This window comes from Dromaius novaehollandiae, chromosome 1 (genome assembly GCF_036370855.1).
Source record: "Dromaius novaehollandiae isolate bDroNov1 chromosome 1, bDroNov1.hap1, whole genome shotgun sequence".
NCBI lineage: Eukaryota > Metazoa > Chordata > Aves > Casuariiformes > Dromaiidae > Dromaius > Dromaius novaehollandiae.
This window is the reverse complement of record NC_088098.1, coordinates 23,459,810-23,483,547: the sequence shown is the minus strand read 5'-3', so window position 1 is coordinate 23,483,547 and position 23,738 is coordinate 23,459,810. Positions and strand designations below refer to the sequence as shown.

General features: G+C 53.3%; 2 protein-coding genes and 2 long non-coding RNA genes across 4 annotated transcripts; all 4 read right to left on the bottom strand.

The window, feature by feature from the left end:
• Positions 1-2,826: 2,826 nt before the first annotated feature.
• LOC135327572 (uncharacterized) lies at positions 2,827-4,561 on the bottom strand. Its single transcript, XR_010387892.1, has 4 exons — positions 4,504-4,561; positions 4,016-4,069; positions 3,814-3,897; positions 2,827-2,994 (listed from the first exon to the last, which is right to left on the bottom strand). It is a non-coding gene; the product is annotated as an uncharacterized LOC135327572 (long non-coding RNA).
• A 697-nt stretch (positions 4,562-5,258) lies between these two features.
• LOC135327245 (ankyrin repeat domain-containing protein 7-like) lies at positions 5,259-11,905 on the bottom strand. The gene is made up of 11 exons (XM_064505396.1): positions 11,467-11,905; positions 10,097-10,211; positions 9,681-9,854; positions 9,481-9,587; positions 8,601-8,738; positions 7,912-8,060; positions 7,416-7,449; positions 7,245-7,317; positions 6,489-6,662; positions 6,257-6,341; positions 5,259-5,272 (listed from the first exon to the last, which is right to left on the bottom strand). Exons 1-11 carry the CDS (start codon positions 11,667-11,669, stop codon positions 5,259-5,261), a joined length of 1,266 nt encoding a protein of 421 aa, XP_064361466.1. The 5' UTR covers positions 11,670-11,905.
• A 4,006-nt stretch (positions 11,906-15,911) lies between these two features.
• On the bottom strand, positions 15,912-17,078 carry LOC135327571 (uncharacterized). Its single transcript, XR_010387891.1, has 2 exons — positions 16,919-17,078; positions 15,912-16,317 (listed from the first exon to the last, which is right to left on the bottom strand). It is a non-coding gene; the product is annotated as an uncharacterized LOC135327571 (long non-coding RNA).
• Positions 17,079-18,145: 1,067 nt separating this feature from the next.
• LOC135327244 (ankyrin repeat domain-containing protein 26-like) lies at positions 18,146-21,985 on the bottom strand. The gene is made up of 6 exons (XM_064505395.1): positions 21,905-21,985; positions 21,199-21,276; positions 20,496-20,608; positions 19,875-20,016; positions 18,992-19,273; positions 18,146-18,451 (listed from the first exon to the last, which is right to left on the bottom strand). Exons 3-6 carry the CDS (start codon positions 20,585-20,587, stop codon positions 18,146-18,148), a joined length of 822 nt encoding a protein of 273 aa, XP_064361465.1. The 5' UTR covers positions 20,588-20,608; positions 21,199-21,276; positions 21,905-21,985.
• Positions 21,986-23,738: the final 1,753 nt, after the last annotated feature.

Here is a 23,738-nt window from a genome sequence, read left to right as displayed (position 1 = left end):
GCTACCACTTCTCTTTGTTTCTTTTCCAGGGCCGTCTTCAAGTCCTGAGCACAACGCTCGGACTGAACACGCTGTTCTTCCGACTCCTGCAACTGTAAAACCACAACCAGGACCCACGCGAGTCAGCTGCGTTTTCCGTACAGACAAGGCGACTGCTTCGACTCTCAAGTCGTCTCTCCAAAACCCTGCTGCTTCATCCTCTTTCATACTGGCCTCTCCCATCCCCATCCTGAATACTGCTCAGAATACTCAGAATACTGCTTTGTCCTTTTTCCTCATTTACAGGGAAGAACAATGTCAACGCATTTATTAATGTAGTTACAGGTTTTGCCTACCTTGGCTTTAACCCTGTCCAGTTCCTCCTGCAACCGCAGTTTGTCTTCCTTCAGCTCACCGCAACAAAGCTTTGTAACTCCAAGCGAGCCTTCTGGAAGCGACTGCTGTTCAAGAGCATCGGCAATCTCCTCCGGAAGCTGTCCGGCCATAGCCTAAGGAAACATTGTTACATGAGCATGAAGAAGAGGGCAGGAGCATGGAATGTGTTCTTCTTTTCACTCGCTACATCAGTCTTCAGAGTGAACTCAAAGATAAGCAGCTTTGCCCACCACCTGCAGGCGCCTGCACAACCAAAGACCTCTAGCCATTTTGGCCACCTGAAGACATCTAATCTGTCAGCATCTCTTCATGAGGGCTGCTCTTTCCCAATATGTAAAAAACAGCTCAGTATTACTCTCCTTGGAAGAGACGCTGAGAGCGTGGGCTTGAGCGTTTCCTTCCTTTTTAAGATAACGCACAATCTGCTCTGATGCAAGGGCAAGAGCCATAGCTGGACTGCAGGTATTACTCTGATCATCAAAGCCAGAGCTTCCTACTTCCAACCCTGGGCTTTCAGCCTTCGGGCAGGTCTTCCACTTCACAAAGGTAAAGAAATGATTTCTGCAATACACCTATAGTCTGTCTCCCCCACAAAAGGGAAGGCCACCCGCTACTAGCAGGGGTTACTTATGTGTCCCCATCAGTGGAGAGCACCGCTTAATTTAAAGCTTCTGGGGGATCTTCAGCAATCAGTGGGCAGCGGTCCTCAGAAAAGTTCACTGTCAGGGAACTCCTGGATGGTTGAGCTGCCTGCGCACAAAATAGTCATAGCCTGGAAGAAGGAATTCACAGCAACCATTGATGCACCTGCTGATTTTGGTCTTCCTCCAAAGGCATGCACCTTGTCCATAAGCCAGTGATCAAGTCCTCCAGGCAGTTATGAACCTACAGAAGCATTAAAAGCCACACTGAAGTTCACACCACATTTAAGAGGTATTGCCAAAAAGACATGCCTCAAACATTCCTCCCTCTCCTTACTCCTGTACTATCTACCCCTCCCTGTTCCAGGGAGCAGAACAGCCTTAGCTTGAGGCTGCCCTAAAATTGTCAGCAACCATTGCCTGGGCCGTTTGAGGCAGAGCTGTGAGGCAGAGCTGTGAGGCATACAAATGGTCATCAATGAGCAAAGACAGGAGTAGCTTCTTCATCCACGGGATATCCAAAAACCCCGCCATCTTCACCAAAGGCAAGGATAAGCACTGTGACTGCCTGCCTTCTTCTCTGGCCAGCTGCAGTACAGCCCACAATTACACTTGCACATCTCGTTATTTTCAACACCTCTTCAGCCCTAATTAACCACAACTACGGGGGGCTGTAGGACCAAGGACCCTCGCTCACTAGACAGAGCACGACAACCACTTGCTTTGTGCAGGCCCCAGATGAAAGCGCCTTGCTTCAGCTGCTATTAACCCCTGAATTCGGGATGCCTGGACATTCCAAGGCAGCATCGTACAGGGTTCCACAAATGACACCACAGGGACTCCTCTTCACGGAAAACAACACACACCAAGATGCCAAGGAGCAGCCATTCTGCAGAGCCTAAGCAGTTCCTCCTCACTGAAGGCTTGTCTCCACCAACTCAGACCAAGCACACCGAAAATAACACTGCCTAGCAATGTGGGATTCCTTCATTAGTTGCAGCTGCGCATCTTTGGAGTTCCTCAAGTTACTTTACAGATTTACACCTTCCAGCCAAGGAATCCATAGCCACTAAACAGGGAAGGTGCTCAGAGGCCGGGCAACGGAACTCTTGCCACAGTCCGAGGATGCCAGTTAGGGCTCGGCGACAAAGCGCTTGGCACCAAGGCAATTCCACAAGCTAACCTGCAGAATGCCTTTAAGGCAGGAACCCCTGAAGCGCGGCTGCCTGATGGCTTAAGCACCACGACGGGTATAAAGCAGCAAACATTCAAGCCAGCACACCAGTGTCCAACCTTTACCTCAGACAGTGTTAAGTAGGACGCAGCAGAGCGCCCCATGAAAACTCTCAAAACCAGAGAGCCTGGGAATGGACCAACTGCAGCCAATCACCTGCAGGCTGCAGGAAATGACTTCCCCTAGGCTCCCCAGGACAATCTCTTCTGAAAATTTCCCCCCCCCCACACACAGAGCTAGCCTCAGGAGCTCAGGAAAACAAAAGTCATGACTGGCTTACAGAGGCAGAGCCACGCAGCTCTTTCTGAAGAACTTTGATTCTAGCAGTCTGTTGCTGGACTCTGCCTTCCAGGCTGGCGTTTGCAAGTTCAAGCCTTGAAAAGAAACACAGGTCTCGTTATGGGAAGACACAAGAGCACAAATACTGACACAACAGTGGGAAATAACATCATCTAAAGCAAAAGCTTCTCTCAAAATTGTGCATTAACTTGCTGTGATGCAGCAAGGTAATCCTGTTGCTTTTACACTGTCCCAGAAAGCAAAGCCTTGCTTCACCGTGACAGTTCCTTACCGTCCCACTCGTTCTTCCAGAGGTTTTAGGCTAACAGTTCCTGAGGAGGCTTCCAGAAGGTCTTGCAGTTGCTGGGAAACAGCTACCACTTCTCTTTGTTTCTTTTCCAGGGCCGTCTTCAAGTCCTGAGCACAACGCTCGGACTGAACACGCTGTTCTTCCGACTCCTGCAACTGTAAAACCACAACCAGGACCCACGCGAGTCAGCTGCGTTTTCCGTACAGACAAGGCGACTGCTTCGACTCTCAAGTCGTCTCTCCAAAACCCTGCTGCTTCATCCTCTTTCATACTGGCCTCTCCCATCCCCATCTCAATTTCCTACGGGCGGCCGTAAACAACGCCGGAACACCAGGCCTACTCTTTCAATGACTCGTGATGCTCCTAGCGCCCATGTGGTCACTCCTCCACGGGAAGCATCAGCAACCTCCTGCTGTAGCTCTCTGGCCATACCCTAATGAACTAGTTACATGCGTATGAAGAAAAGGGTAGGAACACGGACTACGTTCTTCCTTTCACTCACTGCATCAGTCTTCAGAGTGAGCTCAAAGATAAGCAATTTTGCCCACCACCAGCAGGCGCCTGCACAACTGAAGACCGCTAGCTATCCTGGTCACCTGAGGACATCTAATCTGTTGGCATCTCTTCACGAGGGTTGCTGTTTCCTAATTCATTAAAAAAGGGCTTAGTATTAGTGGGCTTGAGCAGTTTTTCTTCTCTTTTAAGACAATGCAAAATGTGCTGTCCTGCACAGCAAGAGCTAGGGTCTGACTGCAGATATTACTCTGACCATCAAAGCCAGGGCTTCCTACTTCCAACCCAGGGCTTTCGTCCTTTGCGCAGTTCTTCCATTTCACAAAGGGAAAGAAATGAATTCTGCAATACTTCTGAAGTATATCTGGAATCTGCTACTCTCTGCAGTCTCCCTCCTGCACTCATTTGGGAATAACAGCTCCCTTTACACTAACATCTTCACGGGTCTTTAACACAGTCACCTGTCCGTCGTACTGGAAATCTGTATCTGTTCGTGTGGCAGCAGCCTCGTGTCCTGCACGCTTCTCTCTCGCATCTGCGGACACCTGGTTGAGTGAGAACACAAACAAGCAGAGAGTGGGGCAAGGAGTTTCCACAAACACTTCAGCATCAAGCTGCAGGTGTCATACCCAAGCACGACTTGGATCGTCACTTAAGCATTACCTGCCGTTTCACTGCTGGTTCTGCACTCACGCATGCCGTCAAGGCAGGCAGGCTCTGGAAGTATAACAGGCCTTTCAGAACCCAAAACAGTGCTCCAAGCCTACACTGATTTTTTTTGTTGTGCTTACTGCTTGGCTGCACGGTTCCAAAAACACTCATTTCATTGGGTACCGTGGCAAAGAAGCAGCAACCCTCCCAAGCACTTGCAGAGCCAGAATCTGTACTCTTTCAGTGTTACACTAGAAATCACATTCAAAGGCCAGTTCCTATGAGACCTAGGACATCAGCAGACCCTACTTAGGCACAGTCCTGACTGAACAGCTTGCACAGAGCAGAAGCTGCTCAAGTTCACAGGAGCAGACACATGGCAGAAGCAGCCAAAGGGGTACTGAGCCTCATCAGCGCTAGGGCCCATGTCCTAAACAAGCTCCCAAGCAGTTCCCCCCACGGGGACCCGAGGACCCCACTGCGCCTCTCACTGAAAGCACCTCAGAAAACGAAGGAAAGTCCCTGTCTTCCTCCTGCTTCACTCCTGCTGCCGACGTAACACCTACAAAGGAAGGGAGAAATGACACACCACGAGTCCTTCTTTCACTCTGCTGCTCCCCCCCCGTCAGGCAAGCCCTGCAGCCATGAGTCGGATAACCCTTCAACTACAGAGGAAAAACAGCACTGTCATTCCCCCCCCAGCCCCACCAAGGTGCTCTCGACGCTTCCCAGGTCCTTCTTTGCAGCAGAAGATGCCCAAGCTCAGCATGACACCTCCCACGGCTACAATAAACACTCAACAGATGGTCGGGTAGCATCCAAACGAGGCTCTGGCATGCCAGAGTCCTGGAGTAGGGAGGTTTGGGGGCATCTCCCCTCCAAACTAGGGCTCCAGAGTTTGGCACTCACAATCCCTTTGCACGGTAGAAGAGGAACCCTCAAAGCACTAGCCAAAACATCCTCACATGTGCAGGAAGTCACCAAGGAGCAACGCTCCTTGCACTCCAGCACTACCACAGAACATCTCCCACAGTTGACTTTCCCTACCCTCAACCTTCCCCCCAGCACTGGCTGGCAAGGGGAAAACTGGGGGCTGCACCATCTCACAAGCAGATCACCACTTCCGTTCACTGACGCAGCACAACTAGCAAAGAAACAAAGGGGATCAATGTTTATTAACTCACCTCTCACACCAGCAGGGGCTTCTGCAGCATTCGCAGCTGGAGGACCACCAGCAGCCTCCTCTCCCTCCCCTTCAGGTGACTCCTCCTAGAAGAGGCCAGCCAAAAGAGTGAGAAAGAACAGAAACAAGCATCCTCTGCACAGGCAATCCACACCTTCCAAAATACTCCTCTTCTCGGCACCCACGCAGGGAAAAGTTCTGACTTCTCTTCTACGAGGCCTGCGGTTTTTCCTCAGGAACCTCTTTGAGTAGACAGCAATACCCAACGTCCCAAACGTCCTGCTCCAGTTCTGCAAAGCCCCTGACAAGCACTGCCTGCACACAGTCTGACCCTGGCCTCACCTAGGTTACAACAGCCAGGAGCGCACACACCCTTTCCCCCTCCTTTGCACCAAGGAAAACCAACGGCTGCCTGCTTCTCAGACAACCTTAGTCAAGCCTCCTTCTCTTTCCTCACTTTCACACTTCAACCCAAAACAGTGCTCCAAGCCTACACTGATTTTTTTTGGTTGTGCTTACTACTTGGCTGCACGGTTCCAAAAACACTCATTTCATTGGGTACCGTGGCAAAGAAGCAGCAACCCTCCCAAGCACTTGCAGAGCCAGAATCTGTACTCTTTCAGTGTTACACTAGAAATCACATTCAAAGGCCAGTTCCTATGAGACCTAGGACATCAGCAGACCCTACTTAGGCACAGTCCTGACTGAACAGCTTGCACAGAGCAGAAGCTGCTCAAGTTCACAGGAGCAAACACATGGCAGAAGCGGCCAAAGAGGGAACTGAGCCTCATCAGCGCTAGGGCCCACGTCCAAAGCAAACTCCCGAGCGGTTCCCCCCGCCACCGGGGATCCCACTGCGCCCCTCACTGAAAGCACCTCAGAATCCCACGGAGAGTCGCTGTCTTCCTCCTGCTTCACTCCTGCTGCCGACGTAACACCTACAAAGGAAGGGAGAAATGACTGCTGCTCTCCTCCATCAGGCAACCTCTCCCCCACCAGGCCACCACTTCCGTTCACTGACGCAGCACAACTAGCAAAGAAACAAAGGGGATCAATGTTTATTAACTCACCTCTCACACCAGCAGGGGCTTCTGCAGCATTCGCAGCTGGAGGACCACCAGCAGCCTCCTCTCCCTCCCCTTCAGGTGACTCCTCCTAGAAGAGGCCAGCCAAAAGAGTGCGAAAGAACAGAAACAAGCATCCTCTGCACAGGCAATCCACACCTTCCAAAATACTCCTCTTCTCGGCACCCACGCAGGGAAAAGTTTCACTTTCACACTTCAAACCACTATCACGTCTTACTAGGCTGCAGTAGCTCTTCACAGACAACATCTGCGACAGTCTCTCAAAGGTCACTGAAAGAAACAGAGCCCGCTTAAAAATCAAACATGCCTGCATCTCCAGCAGTACAGGGGGGGTTTCAGCACCAGAATCGGATTCTTCATCACAGCCCACTCCCAACGCCAAACACCTCATCTGGATAAACAAACAAACAGGAAAAAAGAGAGGGGAAACAGGCGGTGTGAGATCACGCACAAGCCTGGAATGCCATCCGCATCAGGCAGCAGAAAAAAAGACCCGCTTGAGCAACTGCCCCCCCAAGCACACTTGAGGAACCTGACAAGGAGGAAGGGAGAGCCAGGGCATGAAGCATTTCTGCAGATTTTGATCAATAAATGCCCTTCTTCCATATCCGTCACAATTCTATCACCAAAGTTACTGGAAACAAAGAGCAAGGTCTGGAGGACAAAAGAATAGGCAGTCTAGGAGCTGATCAACTTTCACGGTCTAGAAATCTGACTCAGATGAGGAAAACCATGTGGTCGTTTTTCTTGTCACCTACTGCTCTTTCCCCCCACAACAGCAAGACTGCTGCATGCTCTGCTGCGGCTACAAGTCTTGCAGGAAACAGCTCACAGCAGCAGAAAGGGTGCAGGCAGGAGACCGCTTTGCGGGAGGAAACCACCTGCCTGGAAACGTGCTTTCGCTCAAATCCAGACAGGTCCTCCCTGCAAGTCAGTCGTTTCGTGGGAAAAGTTGCCTGGTGAGGCACTTTACCTTGGCAGCTAAACAGCGTCTTTCTTTCTCACAAGCAGGAAGGCTGTCATCACTCTCCTCTTCCTCCATCAGGCTTGAAAAGAAAAGGCAAGAAGGACCGCGTCTCTCTCCCGTCTTTCCTCTTTTTAGGCAGGTTAAAGTATTTGGGAAAAGGTACTGTTCAACTCTCACCTTACAAAGTAGCCATGCGAAATGTCGTCTCTCACTGTTCAAATAGCAATTGGCATGATTAATTCTTAGCACCTTTGAATGTCAACAGTGCCTACAGGCATGTAACATGGACAATTCCACAGGCCTACCTGGAGTGAAACAGCCATGCGAGACAGCACGAACAAAAGCATGCCCCAAACCACCGATTTTTTTTTTTTTTTTTTTTTTTTTTAAGAAAAAAAGGAAAGCCCCTGTCTATAAACATGGGGAAATCCAACAGGCAACAACCCTCCGAATGGACGGCTAACACACTAATTATAGAAGCACCCTCACAGCCTCGCAAGACATGGGTCCAGTCAGCAACACAGAAGCGCATTTACAAAACTTTAGTGGAGGCCTCAGATGGAGTAGCACACAAAGTCAGTGCTGAACACAATAAGCTTCAACAACACAAGCCACCAAAAGAAAAGGCCGTGGGGATTTTCCTCCTCAGCTCCTCCACGGTTAGGGATCCTACCTCCGCCAGCCAGAGCACAGGCACCCAATGCAAAGCCAGCAGCTCCTGCTCCAGGAGGCGTGCTAAGCACTGGCATGCCTCTTGTGCCGCCTGCAGAAGCTTCTCCCGCATTTTTCTTCTCTGTGCAGTCTGCCAGGTGTTGACTAACACTGTGTACAGAAAGAAAGGAAATACCGTCACTAAGAACAGCAGCATCCTTGCATACACCGCTTCTAGAATACAAATAGCCATTTATTCTCCATCCTACGCCTATTCAGAGCCAACTGGTAAGGTCGCACACACATGCTAGTTACACACACCCAGGCCCCCTTCTTTCCTGCTTCCCTCCATACAGGCTAGGAGAAAGGGAGAAGAAATGAGCTCTAGATTTGGGGTCAAGCGCTGGTCTGGGCAGGGGCTTATATACACTTCACTTGGCAAAGACACACTTTTCAGACTTTGCGTTGCTCGGACGTGAGCTCAGCATTGCAAACTTGAAACCTAACGGAGCATTTTGGGTGGAAGTCGAGGAAAATTTCCCAATTCACACTTGACACGGGAGCAACACGTACCAGAAGATTCCATCTCGCCCAGCTTCAGCAAAGGTCTCCGTGCATCACTAAACCTTGCTGCTGTTACCAAGCGTGCCCTTAAGCCAACACGCACATCCAGACAACTTAGCAACTCTGACGGTGACCTAAAGCACTTACTGAGCGTGCCCAGAAGTAGCAGCATAATCTTCTGCTGTCCGTCCCAGAATGTCTTTCTGGGAAAGATCAGCACTGTAGCCAAGAAGAACTTCTATGATGCTCATGTCCCCAGCAGAAGCAGCAAGCATAAGAGGGGTCCTAGAGCATCCAAAAGATGAGAGGAAATGTATCAGCCGATACACACGTTTCACTGCCATTACTTTCATCCCTGTTTGCTCCCCAAACAACTACTTCCCCCTTTCCCACAGGCAGAAGGAAAGCAAAGCCAACTACACGGAAGCACAGGAGAACTCGGGTCGGAAGGGGCCTCGAGACCGCTCGCGGCCAAACACCACCCCAAAGCACGCGCAGCTACGAGGCCACACCGGGTTGCTCAGCGCTTTACTCGGTCTGGTCTTCCAAGCCGCCAAGCAGGGAGGCTGCACAACCTCCTCGCGCAACCCGTTCCGACATGTCACCGTCCTCACGGCAAAGAAGATTCTCCTCACATCCACTTGGAACCTCTCTCGTCTCAATGCGCACCCGTTGTCAAAGCGAGTGTCAGGACAGAGAGACAACGCTGCCCGCGAGACAGCATTTACATACCAACTACGCCTGGGCTGTAAAAACCCGCTCCTGCCTAACAGCAATGCTGCCGAACTAACGGCAAGTTCCCTGCCTTGTGGCGACCAGACACAATGCTTTCTGGCAGTCCTCAAGGCGGAAGGCGTCCAGTGAGGCATGACAGCAGCCAAGCGCAGAGCACTTTTCAAAAGCCACGCAGAGGGAACTGCTTCTCTGTGGCTACTTGTGCCTTTTAGAGGCTCACGCCCACACCTCTCCTCAGTCAAACTTGAAGAATACTCAGGAGACCCACACCCTGTTGTGACGAGCCCTTCACCTTTCAGGCTGATCTCGAGTGTGCACGTCAGCTCCTTTTCTAAGCAGGAACTCCACCATCTCTTTGTGATGCTCGGACACGGCAAGAGCGAGGGGCGTGTATCCCACCTGAAAGCATAAATCCCCCCCAGTTAGAAAAACACAGAGAAGTGAAGCAACTTTTGCTTTCCAAGAGACGCCTTACCCACATTCTACGCTTACCTTATTCTGCGCATCAATATGGGCATTGTGCTCCAGTAACTGCCCTGCTAGAGAGGTGTTAGGAGCAAGGGCAGCGAGGTGAAGGGCAGTGTTGCCGAGAGCATCTGCAAGATTAGGGTCGGCACCATGCGCTAGCAGAATGGCGACACATTGTTCTTGCTGGCACTGTACCGCCTGGAAACAACACCGGGAAAAAGAAACATTTCCAGCAACTACGTTTCCCTCTGTCACAACTCCCACCGCTTGCCAACCTCAGAAAACAAGAACGCGGTCAAAGATTAGGTACCGGATGCCTATTCGGCACCAAGCACAACGCGATCTCCACCCATACCCAGGTCACGAATCACCCAAGAGATGGATCGCTCAGTGCTTAACTTCTAAGTCCTACCTACAACAGCATCACATACTCCACGTACCTTCATCAGTGGCGATCTCTCAAAATTATCACGAGGATTGAGCTTGCACTTCCTCTCTACTAAGTACGAAACAACCTCCGCATGTCCATTAGCGCAAGCAAGATGCAGAGGTGTCCTAGAAAGTAAATATATTACATTAACACAGACAGAGAGAAAGCTGAAGAGACCGCTCCTGCCTATGTCACGTGTGTAGGGCCACTGCTTTCCGGTTCCAAAAAACAAGCTTAGAAAAAGTTTCTCATCCCTTCAGCAATGACGGCAGTTGCACGCCCAAAGGCAGAGACCGGCTAGGAAACATCCACCTCACCCCCCCCACTCGTTTATGAAGACGACGTTCACTCCGCTCCGCACCCGGCTCCCTGCGGACGCAGTCCTGCGCCCAGGCACAGGATTCTTCCCGCACAGCCTCAGGCTGCCGCTCTGAAACTGCTGCCCTCCATCCCTCTGCCCAGGCAACTGGCCGCTGCCTCCAGCAGCACTACGCACACCGCCCAGCAAGGACGACCAAGGCTCGGGCGCCTTAAGCCTGTGGCAAGGGAACCTCGAGCTTCCGCCAGCATCGCTCACGTGACAACACCGTGCCAGAGGCTAAGGAGATGGGTTGCAGGACACCATCACATCAGCCCCGCGCTGTGCTTTTCGGGAATTCGTGCCTTCTCTCCTTCCCCCGAGCTTACTACTGCAGCAAACACGAGGACGCGCTCACTCCCAAGGGCCCTCGGCAACACCTGGCAAACCAGAGAGCAGAAACCTTCCCCCTCGACCCTGTCATGCCGACAGCAGCAGAGCAGCCCTCTGTCTTGCCCCCAGCTGTGACTGCCCTTCTCACACAGCGTCCACCCCGAGGGAGCACGACTGCCTTTCCACCAGCCCTCACCAGCTGAAGGAAACGGCACTTCCTGCCTTCCTTCCAGGCAAAGCCGTGCCGTGCTGTGCCGCGCCTGGAAGACAGGAGGCCCTTCAAACTGCCAAACGCCTCAGCTCAAACCACCGCAGCCGACGCGGCTACGAAGGATCCCGCGAGCACCTCGAGAGGGCTGCTGCCACGCAGGCAGCACAGGCGACGCTGCGGGAGAGGCCGCTCGCAAAACCTGCCCCCTCGTTTCCGCCCTCCTCAGCCTCGCCTCGCCTCGCCTCGCCCAGCAAAGGAGACCTCTCTGCCGGCAGCACGGGCCCGCCGCAGCCTCGCAGCTGCGCCGGCGCCTCCGGGCACGCGGCCGGGCCGCCGCCGCCGCCGCCCCCTCCGCCCGCCGCCGCGGCCACAGCCGGCACCGCCGCCGCGGCCCGGCCCTCGCGGCCGCCCCTCGCGCCGCCCCCACGCTCGCGGCACCGCCCAGAGCCCGGCCCGCGGGCGCCACCGCCCCCCTCACCGCTTCGCCTGGTCCCGCCCGTTGAGGCCGGGTCTCAGCAGCCACCGTGGCCGCCGCACCTGCGCCAGGTCGCCGCTGGCGGCCGCGCGGTGCAGCTTGCCCAGCTCATTCTCGCGGAGCTCGTAGGCGGCGCCCATGCAGGGCAGGGAAGCGCTGCCGCGCGCAGGCGGCCCCTTGCCGAAGAGCCCCAGGAGCCTCTTCATGCTGCAGCAGGGACGCAGACACGGACACGGCCCCGCCTCGGGCGGGGGCAGAGGAGCCGAGCCCCGGTGGGCCGCGGGGCTGGGGGCACCGGGCTCGCAGTCCCCGGGCCGGGGCCGGGGCCGGGGCCGAGGGCAGGGCGCAGCGAGGCTCCGAGAGAGGCGCCCAGCGAGGACGCGCCGGTGCTGCGGCAGCAGCGGCCACACGCTGAGGGCGCTGCCTCCAGAGGCCGATGCGCAACAGCCGCGGCGGGGGCGCTCGGGGGCGTCACAGGGCGCCGCGTGACGCCGCGGGGGCGGGGCTCCGGGCGGGCCGGCGGCGAGTCGGCGCTGCCGCCGCCTGCGGGGCGCGGCCGGGGCGGGGGGCGGCGCTGGGGGTTCCCTCCCTGTAGGGGACGAGGCCCAAGTAACAGCACTGTGAACTCGAGCAGCTGCTCCTGGGACCAGAGCCCCAGGGAGGGTCCCAGGCTCACTCCCCTTGGCTCATTGGTGCCACTGCCCTGAGCCGACGTGTGTCTCAGCCACTCCTGAGACTGGGCTGAGAGAAGGTTCCAGAAGCCCAGGAGCTGGCACAAAAAAACAGGCGCACGTAGGAGCCCTGGGTGGGTGGTTTCTCTCTACACTGAACACTGCTGTTGGCAGGTCCAGTGCTGGATCCACAACTGGCGATTCGCTCTCGCTCTCTTGCTTGCTTTCGGGCTTGCTTTCCTTTTCACACAGTTAAGGCCACCTTGGTTCCCCATAAAGCCGCAGAGCTGAGGCAGGTATAATTGTTAGAGGACCAATGTCCGCCGAATATTTGTTCCATTAAGGTTGATGTGTATGAACGGACCTTGAGTGCCGTTTCGCCCTCAATCCATACCGAGGGGATTTGCAAACCTGGGTCACCCTCCCCCCCTTGTAGGTGGGACGTGACACTGCCCCAAGGCAGCGCCTGTGCTTGCATCCAGGCGAGGCCCCAGTAGCAGAGGACGTGCAGCCTCCTTTCCGGGTGCTGGAGGTTCACGCGCGCACAGAAACGCGCTCCCTCAGCTCTGCAGACTCGCCAGCACCCCTGCGCTTGCAGCTCCTGGCAGCGTCAGCTCGGCCTCTCAGCCTGCCCGCTGCCTGTGCCCAGAGCTGGGGCCGCCTGCTCGCTGGCCAGCCCGGCTGAAAGTCTGCTAGCGAACTGCGCACGCCCCTGTGGGCGCCCGGCGGCTCCGGGGAAATAGAAACACGCTGGTCCCCGCAAAGGCTCCAGAAAGCAGGCAACGTGGTTTCTTCAAACACCTCAGCTGCTACTGCTGTTCCTCGGTTTGGGCCCTTCTTGCCAGGCTTTCACTGCTGCTCCTCCTGTTTGTAAATGGAGGCTTGGGGATTTGGGGCTCCTGGTGTTTTCTTGGTTCCTGCAGCTCCCGGCTCCCCTCTCGTAGCCGTGAAGGCAGAGACGATTGCGACAGAGCCTCCCTGAGCAGTTCTTCGCCTTGAGGAGCGGGAGAATTTGGGTGCAGCGATGCCTGGCGAGAGGGCCCTTGCCTCCGCTCTCCTGCCTTGAGGCCGCGCTTGTTTGGGCCTGGAGCGGCCTGTGACTGCTGCTCCTGCGAGGGTTTGCAGAGCGCTGCCCTTCCTGAGGCCCTGGCGCCCTTTGTCCTGGCTCCTTTGCTGCTGAGTACAGAAAACGGTGTTTAGGTTCTCCTTGTTGCCGGTGCGTTGGCAGAGGAGCCTGCTGAGCTGTTGCTGAGATGGATGAGGCTTCCCGCCGGGCTTCAGCGCTGCAATTGCAGAGTCACGGGAGGGCTGAGGTCGGGAGGGGCTGCGGGAGGTGCTCTGGGCCAGGCCCCTGCTGCAAGCAGGCTCACGCAGAGCAGGTTGCTCAGGGCTGTGTGCAGCCGGGGTTTGAGTGTCTCCGAGGATGGAGGCTCCAGCCCCTCTCTGGGCACTAACAGGCCCTGAGCAGCCTGTGCCGGGGGCTGGTTACCAGCGCTGGCCTGAACCCCAACCCAACCTGCGCTCTGACTTCCTGGCCCGACCTCGGACCTGCTGCACCAGCTCTAACTTCCCTGGCGACCGGGGCTGCCGGCTGAGCCTGGCTGCCACCGCTGAGACTGCCCTGCTCCCTCACTTGCCTACGGTGGGGCTGGGCCTTGGCTGGCGAGGCCCCTGCCCTGGTAGCCACGTCACCACCCTCAGCTCCCGGCTCCCCATCCCTGCTGGAGCAGCCGGCCCTGGCCGCTCCCGGACCACCCTCCCCGCAAAAGAAGCTTTCCTTATGTTTAAATGGAGTTTCCCCTATTTCAGTTTGTGCCCATTGCTTCCTGGCCTTTCCTGGGCACCACTGAGAAGAGCCTGGCTCTGCCTTCTTCACCACCCCCCCCACCCCAATCAGGTATTCCCACAGGGATTTATTTATACAGAGTAAGATGCCCCCGGAGCCGCCTCTTCTTCAGGCTGAGCAGGCCCAGCTCTCGCAGCCTCTCCAGGCAGGGCAGGTGCTCCAAGCCCCTGATCATCTTTGTGGCCCTTCACTGCATGTGCCACCTCATCCTCCACTTACCTTGCCTGAACTTCATCAGTTTGTCTAGGAGGATGTTAGGGGAGACAGTGCTGGCAGCCTTGCTGAAGGCAAGATAAACGCTCTCCCCTGCTCTGCCCTTGGCCAGAGAGTTTGTCGCTTTGTCGTAGAAGGCTCTCAGGTTGGTCAGGCATGGTTTCCTCCTTTGTAAAACCATGCAGGATCACCTGAAGCACGTTGCGCAGGGCCCCATCCAGATGGCTTTTGAACATCTCCAAGGATGGAGACTCCACAATCTCTCTGGGCCACCTGTTCCAGTACTCGGTCATCCTCACCGTAAAAAAGTCGTTCCTTATGTTCAGATGCAACTGTGTTTCAGTTTCTGCCCTTTGCCTCTCATCCTACCACTAGGCACCACTGAAAAAAGTCTGACCCCATCTTCCTTACACCCTCCCTTCAGATATTTATAAACATTGGTAAGATCCCGCCTCAGTCTTCTCTTCTCCAGGCAGAACAATGCCAGCTCTCGCAGCCTTTCCTCATATGAGAAAAACTCCAGGCCCATAATCATCTTAGTAGCCCTTCGCTGGACTTGCTCCAGTAGCTCCATCTCTCTCTTCTACTGCAGAGCCCAGAACGGGACACACTACGCCAGATGCAGCCTCACCCGGGATGAGGTAGAGGGGGAGAATTACCTCCCTTGACCCACTGGCAACACTCTGCCTAATGCAGCCCAGGATAACGTTGGCCTTCTTTGCGACAAGAGCACATTACCGCCTCATGGTAAATCCATGCCGACTACTCCCAGTCACCTTCTGGGCCTCCACGTCTTTGGAAAGGGCTTCCGGGAGGCTCTGCTCCATCAGCTTGCCAGGCCTCGAGGTGCCGCTGGCCCGCTTGTAGCTCCCTGGGTCCCGCTTCTTGCCCCTCTTCAAGGCAGGAGGGACAGCTGCTGTGGGCCAGGCCTCAGGAACCTCCCGCGATTGCCATGACCTCTCACACATCATCGAGAGTGGCCTCGCACTGGCAGCGCAGATGCACGCTGAAGTTGAGGAGCTGACGGGACTTTTCCCTAGCCGCACTGTAACCATCACCAGCTCCTGTTATGGCAGATGCCAGCGCTGAGGTTCAGTCCTGCTTCTGCACCTCTCGCTGACAGCCAGCGGGGCAGAAGCAGGCTGGGAACCATTTGAAAACAGTTCATGTCAGAGTTTGTCAAAAGGACGACACAAAGGGAAGGCACAGACTTTCTGCACTTGCTTTTGCTTTGGAGAGAGAAAAGCAAGTGCCCAGCACTGAACAGAAGGTCAGCCTTGCCAGTCATGCTGCAGGGCAGAGAAATGTCTTCCCCCCTTTCCCCGTTGCTGACTCCACGTGGACCAGATACCCTTCCAGACTGGTGGGCTTTGCAACCTTTCACGGCTACCAGGAGCCCTCTCCCTCCCTTCTGCCTAGACCACAGGAAGCCTTGTTCTGAAAGGCAGCCGGAGTCAAGTGCCCCAGTATTAGCAAGACCTGAAGTCGAGGCCCCCGTCTTAACACACTCCTGCTTGCGGCCTCCACTGAGGAAGAGGACCCCCGCCTTGCAGCCACAGGCAGCAACAGGCCAGACTCCTGCCAGCGTTCCCCCTTTGGCAGCAGTCTGACAGCTACTATTCTGTAAGAGACACAAGCAGATGGAGCAAGAGGGTACAGCCACATGGGCAGGGCAGGCAAAGTCAGGAGGGGGAACGGAATGAAACAGAGACAGGTACTAGACTGCAAAATTTATTAAGTACCAAGTTGGAACAGAATACTTTCATTTAAATACAGCGTGTTATTATCTACACACCACTCCGTTAAGAGGCAGAAGGCACATTTCCCCAGGCTTCATTCGTCTCAGGATAACCACTCTTAGCTTTCTGGAATGGGGACTTCCTCTGCCCCAGCATCTTCTGCTGGCTCACCACTTCGGCAGGCATGAAACGGCAAACGCAGCTACTTCCAGAGCGGCTGCTCCCTAGCATTTTTGTCCAAGTCAGAGCACATCGTTTTTGGCGGAAACGGCGTGATACTCTTACATTGCCCTGGAAAGTGGCTCCTGGTCTCCGTTTTCTGAGGATCCTTCAGCAGATGCCCAGGCAGAAGCTCCAGCCGATCCAATTTTCAGTTCAGCCATTGCTGAGGAAGGGGGGGCAGCAGAGGGGGGAGAAAATGCCCTATGTTAGTGTCACAGTAGGAAAAGGTAACAAGTCCCCAAACCAAACAAACCCTATTACTCCCAGGAGACAGGCAACTCCATTCACAATGCAAACGGCTTTAATGCAACGGACTTGTGTCCGTCCAGGCAAATGCAAAGAGCTAGAAAGCAACAGCCAGCCGCTCGCTCGGAGATTAAGGACCACTGGGACAGAAGGAATTGCTCTCCGGGGCTACCTGCTTTGAAACAGGCCCAGTCACTGCAAAGCCGTGGCTCTGGAGGAACAATTAACACAAAGAGGTGGGATTATTCAGGGCACTGGGGGGGGGGGGGGGGGGCGCGGGGGGTGTGTGTACAAGCGTGTACACTGTTTTTTCTGTTTTTCTTAAAGGCAACTGCATAAATTCTGTGCCACTATTATTTGGATAAGCAGGAAGTTTTCACATAAAGCTCTAGCTTGGAAAGCTAGTAGAAAACAGCTGTGCTTAGCACAGGAGCTTGACAGCTTTCAAGTAGTTGTGTCCAGAAACTAGGAACGGTCATCTTCCTTCACAACACTGCTAACATATCCTGACAAATTACCTTGCTCAAGTTCTTCAGCGATATTTTTGACCATTCCCGCCGCACCTGGAAGTATATACAGGATACCCTGAAGACCTCAATAGTTACATGCTTGTAGTACTAGCTTCTACAGCCTTTGGAAACCCAGCTGTAATGCAGAATAAGAACGGGAAACATCATCCCCAATACAATACAGAGAAATTCGTTGTCCACCAAGACGCATTGTGTGGCATTAACTGCATCACAAAGCAATCGCAACTCATCAGTTTTCTCATATTCTGCTTTTTAAAAAGTACAGCAAAAAGCACAATGACTTCACAGCAACCAGGGAAGGTCAGAGATCTATCCACAAGCGCACAAGCAGCACGTTTACACTGTTGACAGCGGGTAAGGCTCGTGATGCCTGCGGTTTTTTCCATCATGATGCACGCCGGGACATCTAGAAGTGACTGTCCAAACAGAGAGCATACAGCTTCTGGGCTTAGGTAGAGAGCAAGCAGTTCAGGCTGAATCCCCGGGGGAATCACCACTAATTCTGAGAGACACACAGGCTCACCTACCAACATACCGACACAGAGAAGAGCCAAAATGCTGCTTAATTTACTCATTACCAAAGGACTCAGGCCAGAACGAGCTGGCTTTCCTTGCAGCAGTCACCTCTTGACGGTTCTTTTTCAGACAGCACTGCTGACTTACTATTTACCCGCGGGGGTTGCCCGAGGGCAGTCATCCGGATCACCCTGTGAGACTCCACGAGACAACGCTCAGAGCCTAGGAACTCCACTTCAGAACATTACCGGCACGGGTACAGGTACGGTACGCCGACACGTCCTTTAAACAGGACCCTTGGTACGCAGGGGGCACCACAGCACTGCGTTAGAATTAGAGGGGCCTGAATACTTCTCAGGGATAAAACAGACGGAAGGGGAGAGCTTGCCCCTGCCTCCACTCTGTGCAAAGGAGGGAACGGATCAGGGCATTCTGTGAAGAATTATGCGCTCCCTTGTCCAACTCTTGCCATGCGGTTCCCAAGCCTCGTGATACGCTGCTCACCATTCTGTGAGGAACGTGCTGTCTCACAGACTGCTAATTCTGGGACACACGCGGACCAGAGGTATTGCCGAGGTTGCAGCATTGTGAGGGTCAGCAGTCACGTTCAGACTACTGGATTGGGTGTCCTGGAGCTAGGATGCTCATTGATGATGCTCATTTTCAGCTTAAAAGCTGAACCTAGCTTATTCATATTCTTTAAAGGTAATTCGAGAATAACATGGGTTTACAATGCCTTACCTCAGCCATATGAGCTTCCACTCGGTCTGCCACAGAGGAAGCATTGCCCACGGGGTTCGTCGTCAAAGAGCGGCTCCTGCAGCACTCGTGACGATGTGCAGCACCAGCTTCCGCAAGCCCCACATTAGCTCTGGCTCGCTGCAGGCGTTTTGTGAGAGCCAATTCATCTTCTAAATCCCTAATTCTCTGCTGCAGTCGGCCTACCGTGGAAGCTTCAGTAGCAGCTCTTATGCGTTCCACTCGGTCCTGGGTGGCTGCCTGTGTCTGAAGCAGAGCATGCAATTTCAAGCCCCAGGAGAGAAGAAGAGAACTTTCCCCCCAGTCTGTATCACACCCCCAACCGGAAGAGCACAACCTTACTCAGGGAGGCAACGGTGCCTCCTCCCTTCCCTCAACGAGGGAGGGCGAAACCCAGAAGCACCACATTACATAATCCTTTTTGTGCGGAAAGAGACACACGCACACACACTCTTAGCGCAACTTCTTTGTTTTCGGTCAAAGCTGGGACTAAGCAACCTCTGTCTCGGCAAGACACTAGTCTCCTTGCAATTCTTCTCTTAGCGCTGTTACCCGATTCCCCAGTGACCTACGTGGGTGGAGAAGATTATTCACAGGATCTCAGAGTGGTTGAGGACAACCATTCAACAAGCTCACACCCTTCAACAACCTCCTGAAGATGTGAAGAGCCCATGACCCCACAGCCCTGACGGCAGAAGCATGAAATACTGAAAAATCACAACAGGAAAGAATGAAGGAATGACAAGGCACAACTGGACCACAGATACCAGGGTGAAGTAAGTTTACCTGCAGAAAGAGATTGACTTCCTGCAGTTTTTGCCTTAGCTCTCGCCCAGCTCTTTGTTCAGCCTCCTTTTTATAGACTTCTACGTGGCTGCGATCCATCATCTTGGCCTCTAAATGACGCCTGAGGACAACCACCTCTTCTTCCAGATGCTGCTTCCTCTTGCGCAGTTTGTCACAGCTCCCATGCAGCCAAGCCAACTCTTCGCGCAAGCCTTCATTTGCTTTTTCTAGCTGCCTCGACCTTCTCCGCTCTGTCGCCAGCCAGTGGGAAAGTTCACGGACCTGTAGACAGGGAAAGGACAGACTCACTTAGCCTCAGCCTCAGACGCTCACAGGAAACCAAATATCCACAGAGCTGGACACCTTCTCCTTTCATCAGAAACAATATCTATCGGGGGGGGAGGGGGCGTTTTGGATGGACAGGGGGTGCGAGGAGTGTTACATATTTGTCACACAGTCAGGTTACTTCAGGACAGAACTCACAAGAGACACATCCTCTTCTTTCCGTGACACTGAAAGCTTCGCCAACAGTGCTCCAGAAAGGAGCTTTTCAAGCAGTGGAGGAAGAAGGCGTGTTCTTTCCAGATCAAAGCGGGAGTTTGTTTTCAAGCGCTTTCAGGAAGTACCAGGTTTCAGTAGGCCCCAAAGGTCAACTAAAACTCCGTCTTCCTCTTTGCTCCTCAGAAATTTACCTTTCCCACACCAGCACCCTGGTATTGCAACGCTTCTTCACTTACCAAAGGATTAGTTAGGCATTTTCAGGGATCACAGGGGAAATCCACTCACTTCGGAACACAGCCACCAGATCATTAACAACAGGAAACAGAATTAAATCATACAGGCTTCCAAAAACAGCAAAAAACCCGAACAAACCAAAGCTCACCTTTGTTCTTAATCTACCAACTTCGCTGCCCCTTCCAGAACGCGTGTCCTCCATTGCGCCCTGGAAATCCGACTGGGACTCACTCTCTCGCCTCTCATACGCCCTCAGTTTCTTCATAGCTCTTTCAAGAAGCCTCCTGGACCTGTGCAGCAAATTAGCGCATAAAATAGGAAGCCCAGGGACAGTCAGCCTTTGCGTATACACTTAGGTAAGCAGCATGGATGGGGCTTACCTTGTTTGTAACCTGACTGACAGGCCAGGACTTATGGACCCCCCAAAAACCCAAACCCAAACCAGGGGAAAAAAAATCATTTCCCTCCCACAGATCACTTGCAGGGTCGAAATTTCCTCTGCTCCCATGGAGGTACTCCCTTGGCCTGAAAACAGAGGTGACGGACTTCTGCCTGCCCTCCCTCTCTCCCCACAACAACTGCAGGGCAGCCTGCACTTCCACCTACCTAAAACCGTACGCTCACGTACAGAAGCCACTTGCAAGATCTAACGCAAGGCTTGAAGGTGCTCACAAACTGTTACGTCCTCATAGTCTTAGGGTCAAGTTAAATAAAGCTTGACTCCCAGCCTAGTCCATACTTCTTACAAGTACTAAAAACCCATACTTACCTGTTGCATTCTTTCTGCAGTTCCATGTTTCTTCTCATTTCCTGCTCCAGTCGGGCTTCTGCTGGTCGCTTCCACTCTACCAGCTTCTTCATTGACTTGCTTTTGCTCTCACACTTTCCAAACAGAAAGAAGAAATGGCACACATAACTCAGTAATGGCATCTATAAGCATTAGGTGCAGACAGCGTTCCTCACACAGATGTTGCAGGACGTCTCTCTCTGCTAGCCCAAGGCCGCAGAACTCCAGGGGACAGAATGCCCACGTAAAGGTCAGCACTTCAGTTTTCCCACTGAACAGGCCAATACTGAGGGACAGAAACAGTTGCCTGCCAGCCCCCCCACCTCCCTCCGTCCTGTCCCCCCCCCCCCCCCCCCACCACAAAAGGGAAGGCCACCTGCTACTAGGGGCTCACGGGGAAAAGGTGGAAAAGACCCTGAAGAACAGCTTCCTCAGTCCCTCTGCTACTAGCAGGGGGTACTTATGTAGCCACATCAGTGGAGAGCAGGGCTTCATTTAAAGCTTCAGGAGGAGCTTCAGCCATCAGCAGGCAACGGCCCTTGGAGGAGTTCACCATTACAGAACTCTTGGACGGTTTAGCTGCCCACACACACACACACACACACACACACACACACACACACACCCAACTCCCCCAAAAACCTGAAAGACTAGAAGAAGAAATTCACAGCAACCATTGATGTACCTGCTGACTTGGGTCTTCTTCCGAAAGCACGCGTCTTGTCCGTAAGCCAGTGATCAGGTCCTCCAGGCGATTATGAACCTACGGAAGCATTAAAAAAAGCAAAAAAGGCACGCTGACACTTTCCAGACTGAAGCTCACACCTCATTTAAGGGGTATTACCAAAAAGAAGTGCCACAAACATTTCTCCATCTCCCTACTCCTTTACAATCTACCCCCAGTTCCAGTGATCCAGCAGTCTCCCTTCGTTGAGGGCTTGTCTCCACCAACTCAGACCAAGCACACCGAAAATAACACTGCCTAGCAATGTGGGATTCCTTCATTGGTTGCAGCTGCGCATCTTTGGAGTTCCTCAAGTTACTTTACAGATTTACACCTTCCAGCCAAGGAATCCATAGCCACTAAACAGGGAAGGTGCTCAGAGGCCGGGCAACGGAACTCTTGCCACAGTCCGAGGATGCCAGTTAGGGCTCGGCGACAAAGCGCTTGGCACCAAGGCAATTCCACAAGCTAACCTGCAGAATGCCTTTAAGGCAGGAAAGCCATCAGGCAGCTGCGCTTCAGGGGTAAGCACCACAACGGATCGTCTGCAGGCTGCAGGAAATGACTTCCCCTAGGCTCCCCAGGACAATCTCTTCTGAAAATTTCCCCCCCCACACACAGAGCTAGCCTCAGGAGCTCAGGAAAACAAAAGTCATGACTGGCTTACAGAGGCAGAGCCACGCAGCTCTTTCTGAAGAACTTTGATTCTAGCAGTCTGTTGCTGGACTCTGCCTTCCAGGCTGGCGTTTGCAAGTTCAAGCCTTGAAAAGAAACACAGGTCTCGTTATGGGAAGACACAAGAGCACAAATACTGACACAACAGTGGGAAATAACATCATCTAAAGCAAAAGCTTCTCTCAAAATTGTGCATTAACTTGCTGTGATGCAGCAAGGTAATCCTGTTGCTTTTACACTGTCCCAGAAAGCAAAGCCTTGCTTCACCGTGACAGTTCCTTACCGTCCCACTCGTTCTTCCAGAGGTTTTAGGCTAACAGTTCCTGAGGAGGCTTCCAGAAGGTCTTGCAGTTGCTGGGAAACAGCTACCACTTCTCTTTGTTTCTTTTCCAGGGCCGTCTTCAAGTCCTGAGCACAACGCTCGGACTGAACACGCTGTTCTTCCGACTCCTGCAACTGTAAAACCACAACCAGGACCCACGCGAGTCAGCTGCGTTTTCCGTACAGACAAGGCGACTGCTTCGACTCTCAAGTCGTCTCTCCAAAACCCTGCTGCTTCATCCTCTTTCATACTGGCCTCTCCCATCCCCATCCTGAATACTGCTCAGAATACTCAGAATACTGCTTTGTCCTTTTTCCTCATTTACAGGGAAGAACAATGTCAACGCATTTATTAATGTAGTTACAGGTTTTGCCTACCTTGGCTTTAACCCTGTCCAGTTCCTCCTGCAACCGCAGTTTGTCTTCCTTCAGCTCACCGCAACAAAGCTTTGTAACTCCAAGCGAGCCTTCTGGAAGCGACTGCTGTTCAAGAGCATCGGCAATCTCCTCCGGAAGCTGTCCGGCCATAGCCTAAGGAAACATTGTTACATGAGCATGAAGAAGAGGGCAGGAGCATGGAATGTGTTCTTCTTTTCACTCGCTACATCAGTCTTCAGAGTGAACTCAAAGATAAGCAGCTTTGCCCACCACCTGCAGGCGCCTGCACAACCAAAGACCTCTAGCCATTTTGGCCACCTGAAGACATCTAATCTGTCAGCATCTCTTCATGAGGGCTGCTCTTTCCCAATATGTAAAAAACAGCTCAGTATTACTCTTCTTGGAAGAGACGCTGAGAGCGTGGGCTTGAGCGTTTCCTTCCTTTTTAAGATAACGCACAATCTGCTCTGATGCAAGGGCAAGAGCCATAGCTGGACTGCAGGTATTACTCTGATCATCAAAGCCAGAGCTTCCTACTTCCAACCCTGGGCTTTCAGCCTTCGGGCAGGTCTTCCACTTCACAAAGGTAAAGAAATGATTTCTGCAATACACCTATAGTCTGTCTCCCCCACAAAAGGGAAGGCCACCCGCTACTAGCAGGGGTTACTTATGTATCCCCATCAGTGGAGAGCACCGCTTAATTTAAAGCTTCTGGGGGATCTTCAGCAATCAGTGGGCAGCGGTCCTCAGAAAAGTTCACTGTCAGGGAACTCCTGGATGGTTGAGCTGCCTGCGCACAAAATAGTCATAGCCTGGAAGAAGGAATTCACAGCAACCATTGATGCACCTGCTGATTTTGGTCTTCCTCCAAAGGCATGCACCTTGTCCATAAGCCAGTGATCAAGTCCTCCAGGCAGTTATGAACCTACAGAAGCATTAAAAGCCACACTGAAGTTCACACCACATTTAAGAGGTATTGCCAAAAAGACATGCCTCAAACATTCCTCCCTCTCCTTACTCCTGTACTATCTACCCCTCCCTGTTCCAGGGAGCAGAACAGCCTTAGCTTGAGGCTGCCCTAAAATTGTCAGCAACCATTGCCTGGGCCGTTTGAGGCAGAGCTGTGA

Excerpts from the sequence above, each read along its gene's own strand:
- LOC135327245 (XM_064505396.1), bottom strand. The coding sequence starts at position 11,669 with ATGAAGAGGCTCCTGGGGCTCTTCGGCAAGGGGCCGCCTGCGCGCGGC. Across the intron at positions 8,739-9,480 it reads ACTCGAGATCAGCCTGAAAG|GACCCCTCTTATGCTTGCTG; the intron begins GTGAAGGGCTCG and ends TGGATGCTCTAG. Across the intron at positions 7,318-7,415 it reads TCGCATGGCTACTTTGTAAG|CCTGATGGAGGAAGAGGAGA; the intron begins GTGAGAGTTGAA and ends TTTCTTTTCAAG.
- LOC135327244 (XM_064505395.1), bottom strand. The coding sequence starts at position 20,587 with ATGAAGAAGCTGGTAGAGTGGAAGCGACCAGCAGAAGCCCGACTGGAG. Across the intron at positions 19,274-19,874 it reads TTGGTAGATTAAGAACAAAG|GTCCGTGAACTTTCCCACTG; the intron begins GTGAGCTTTGGT and ends CCCTGTCTACAG. Across the intron at positions 18,452-18,991 it reads AAGTCAATCTCTTTCTGCAG|ACACAGGCAGCCACCCAGGA; the intron begins GTAAACTTACTT and ends GCTCTGCTTCAG.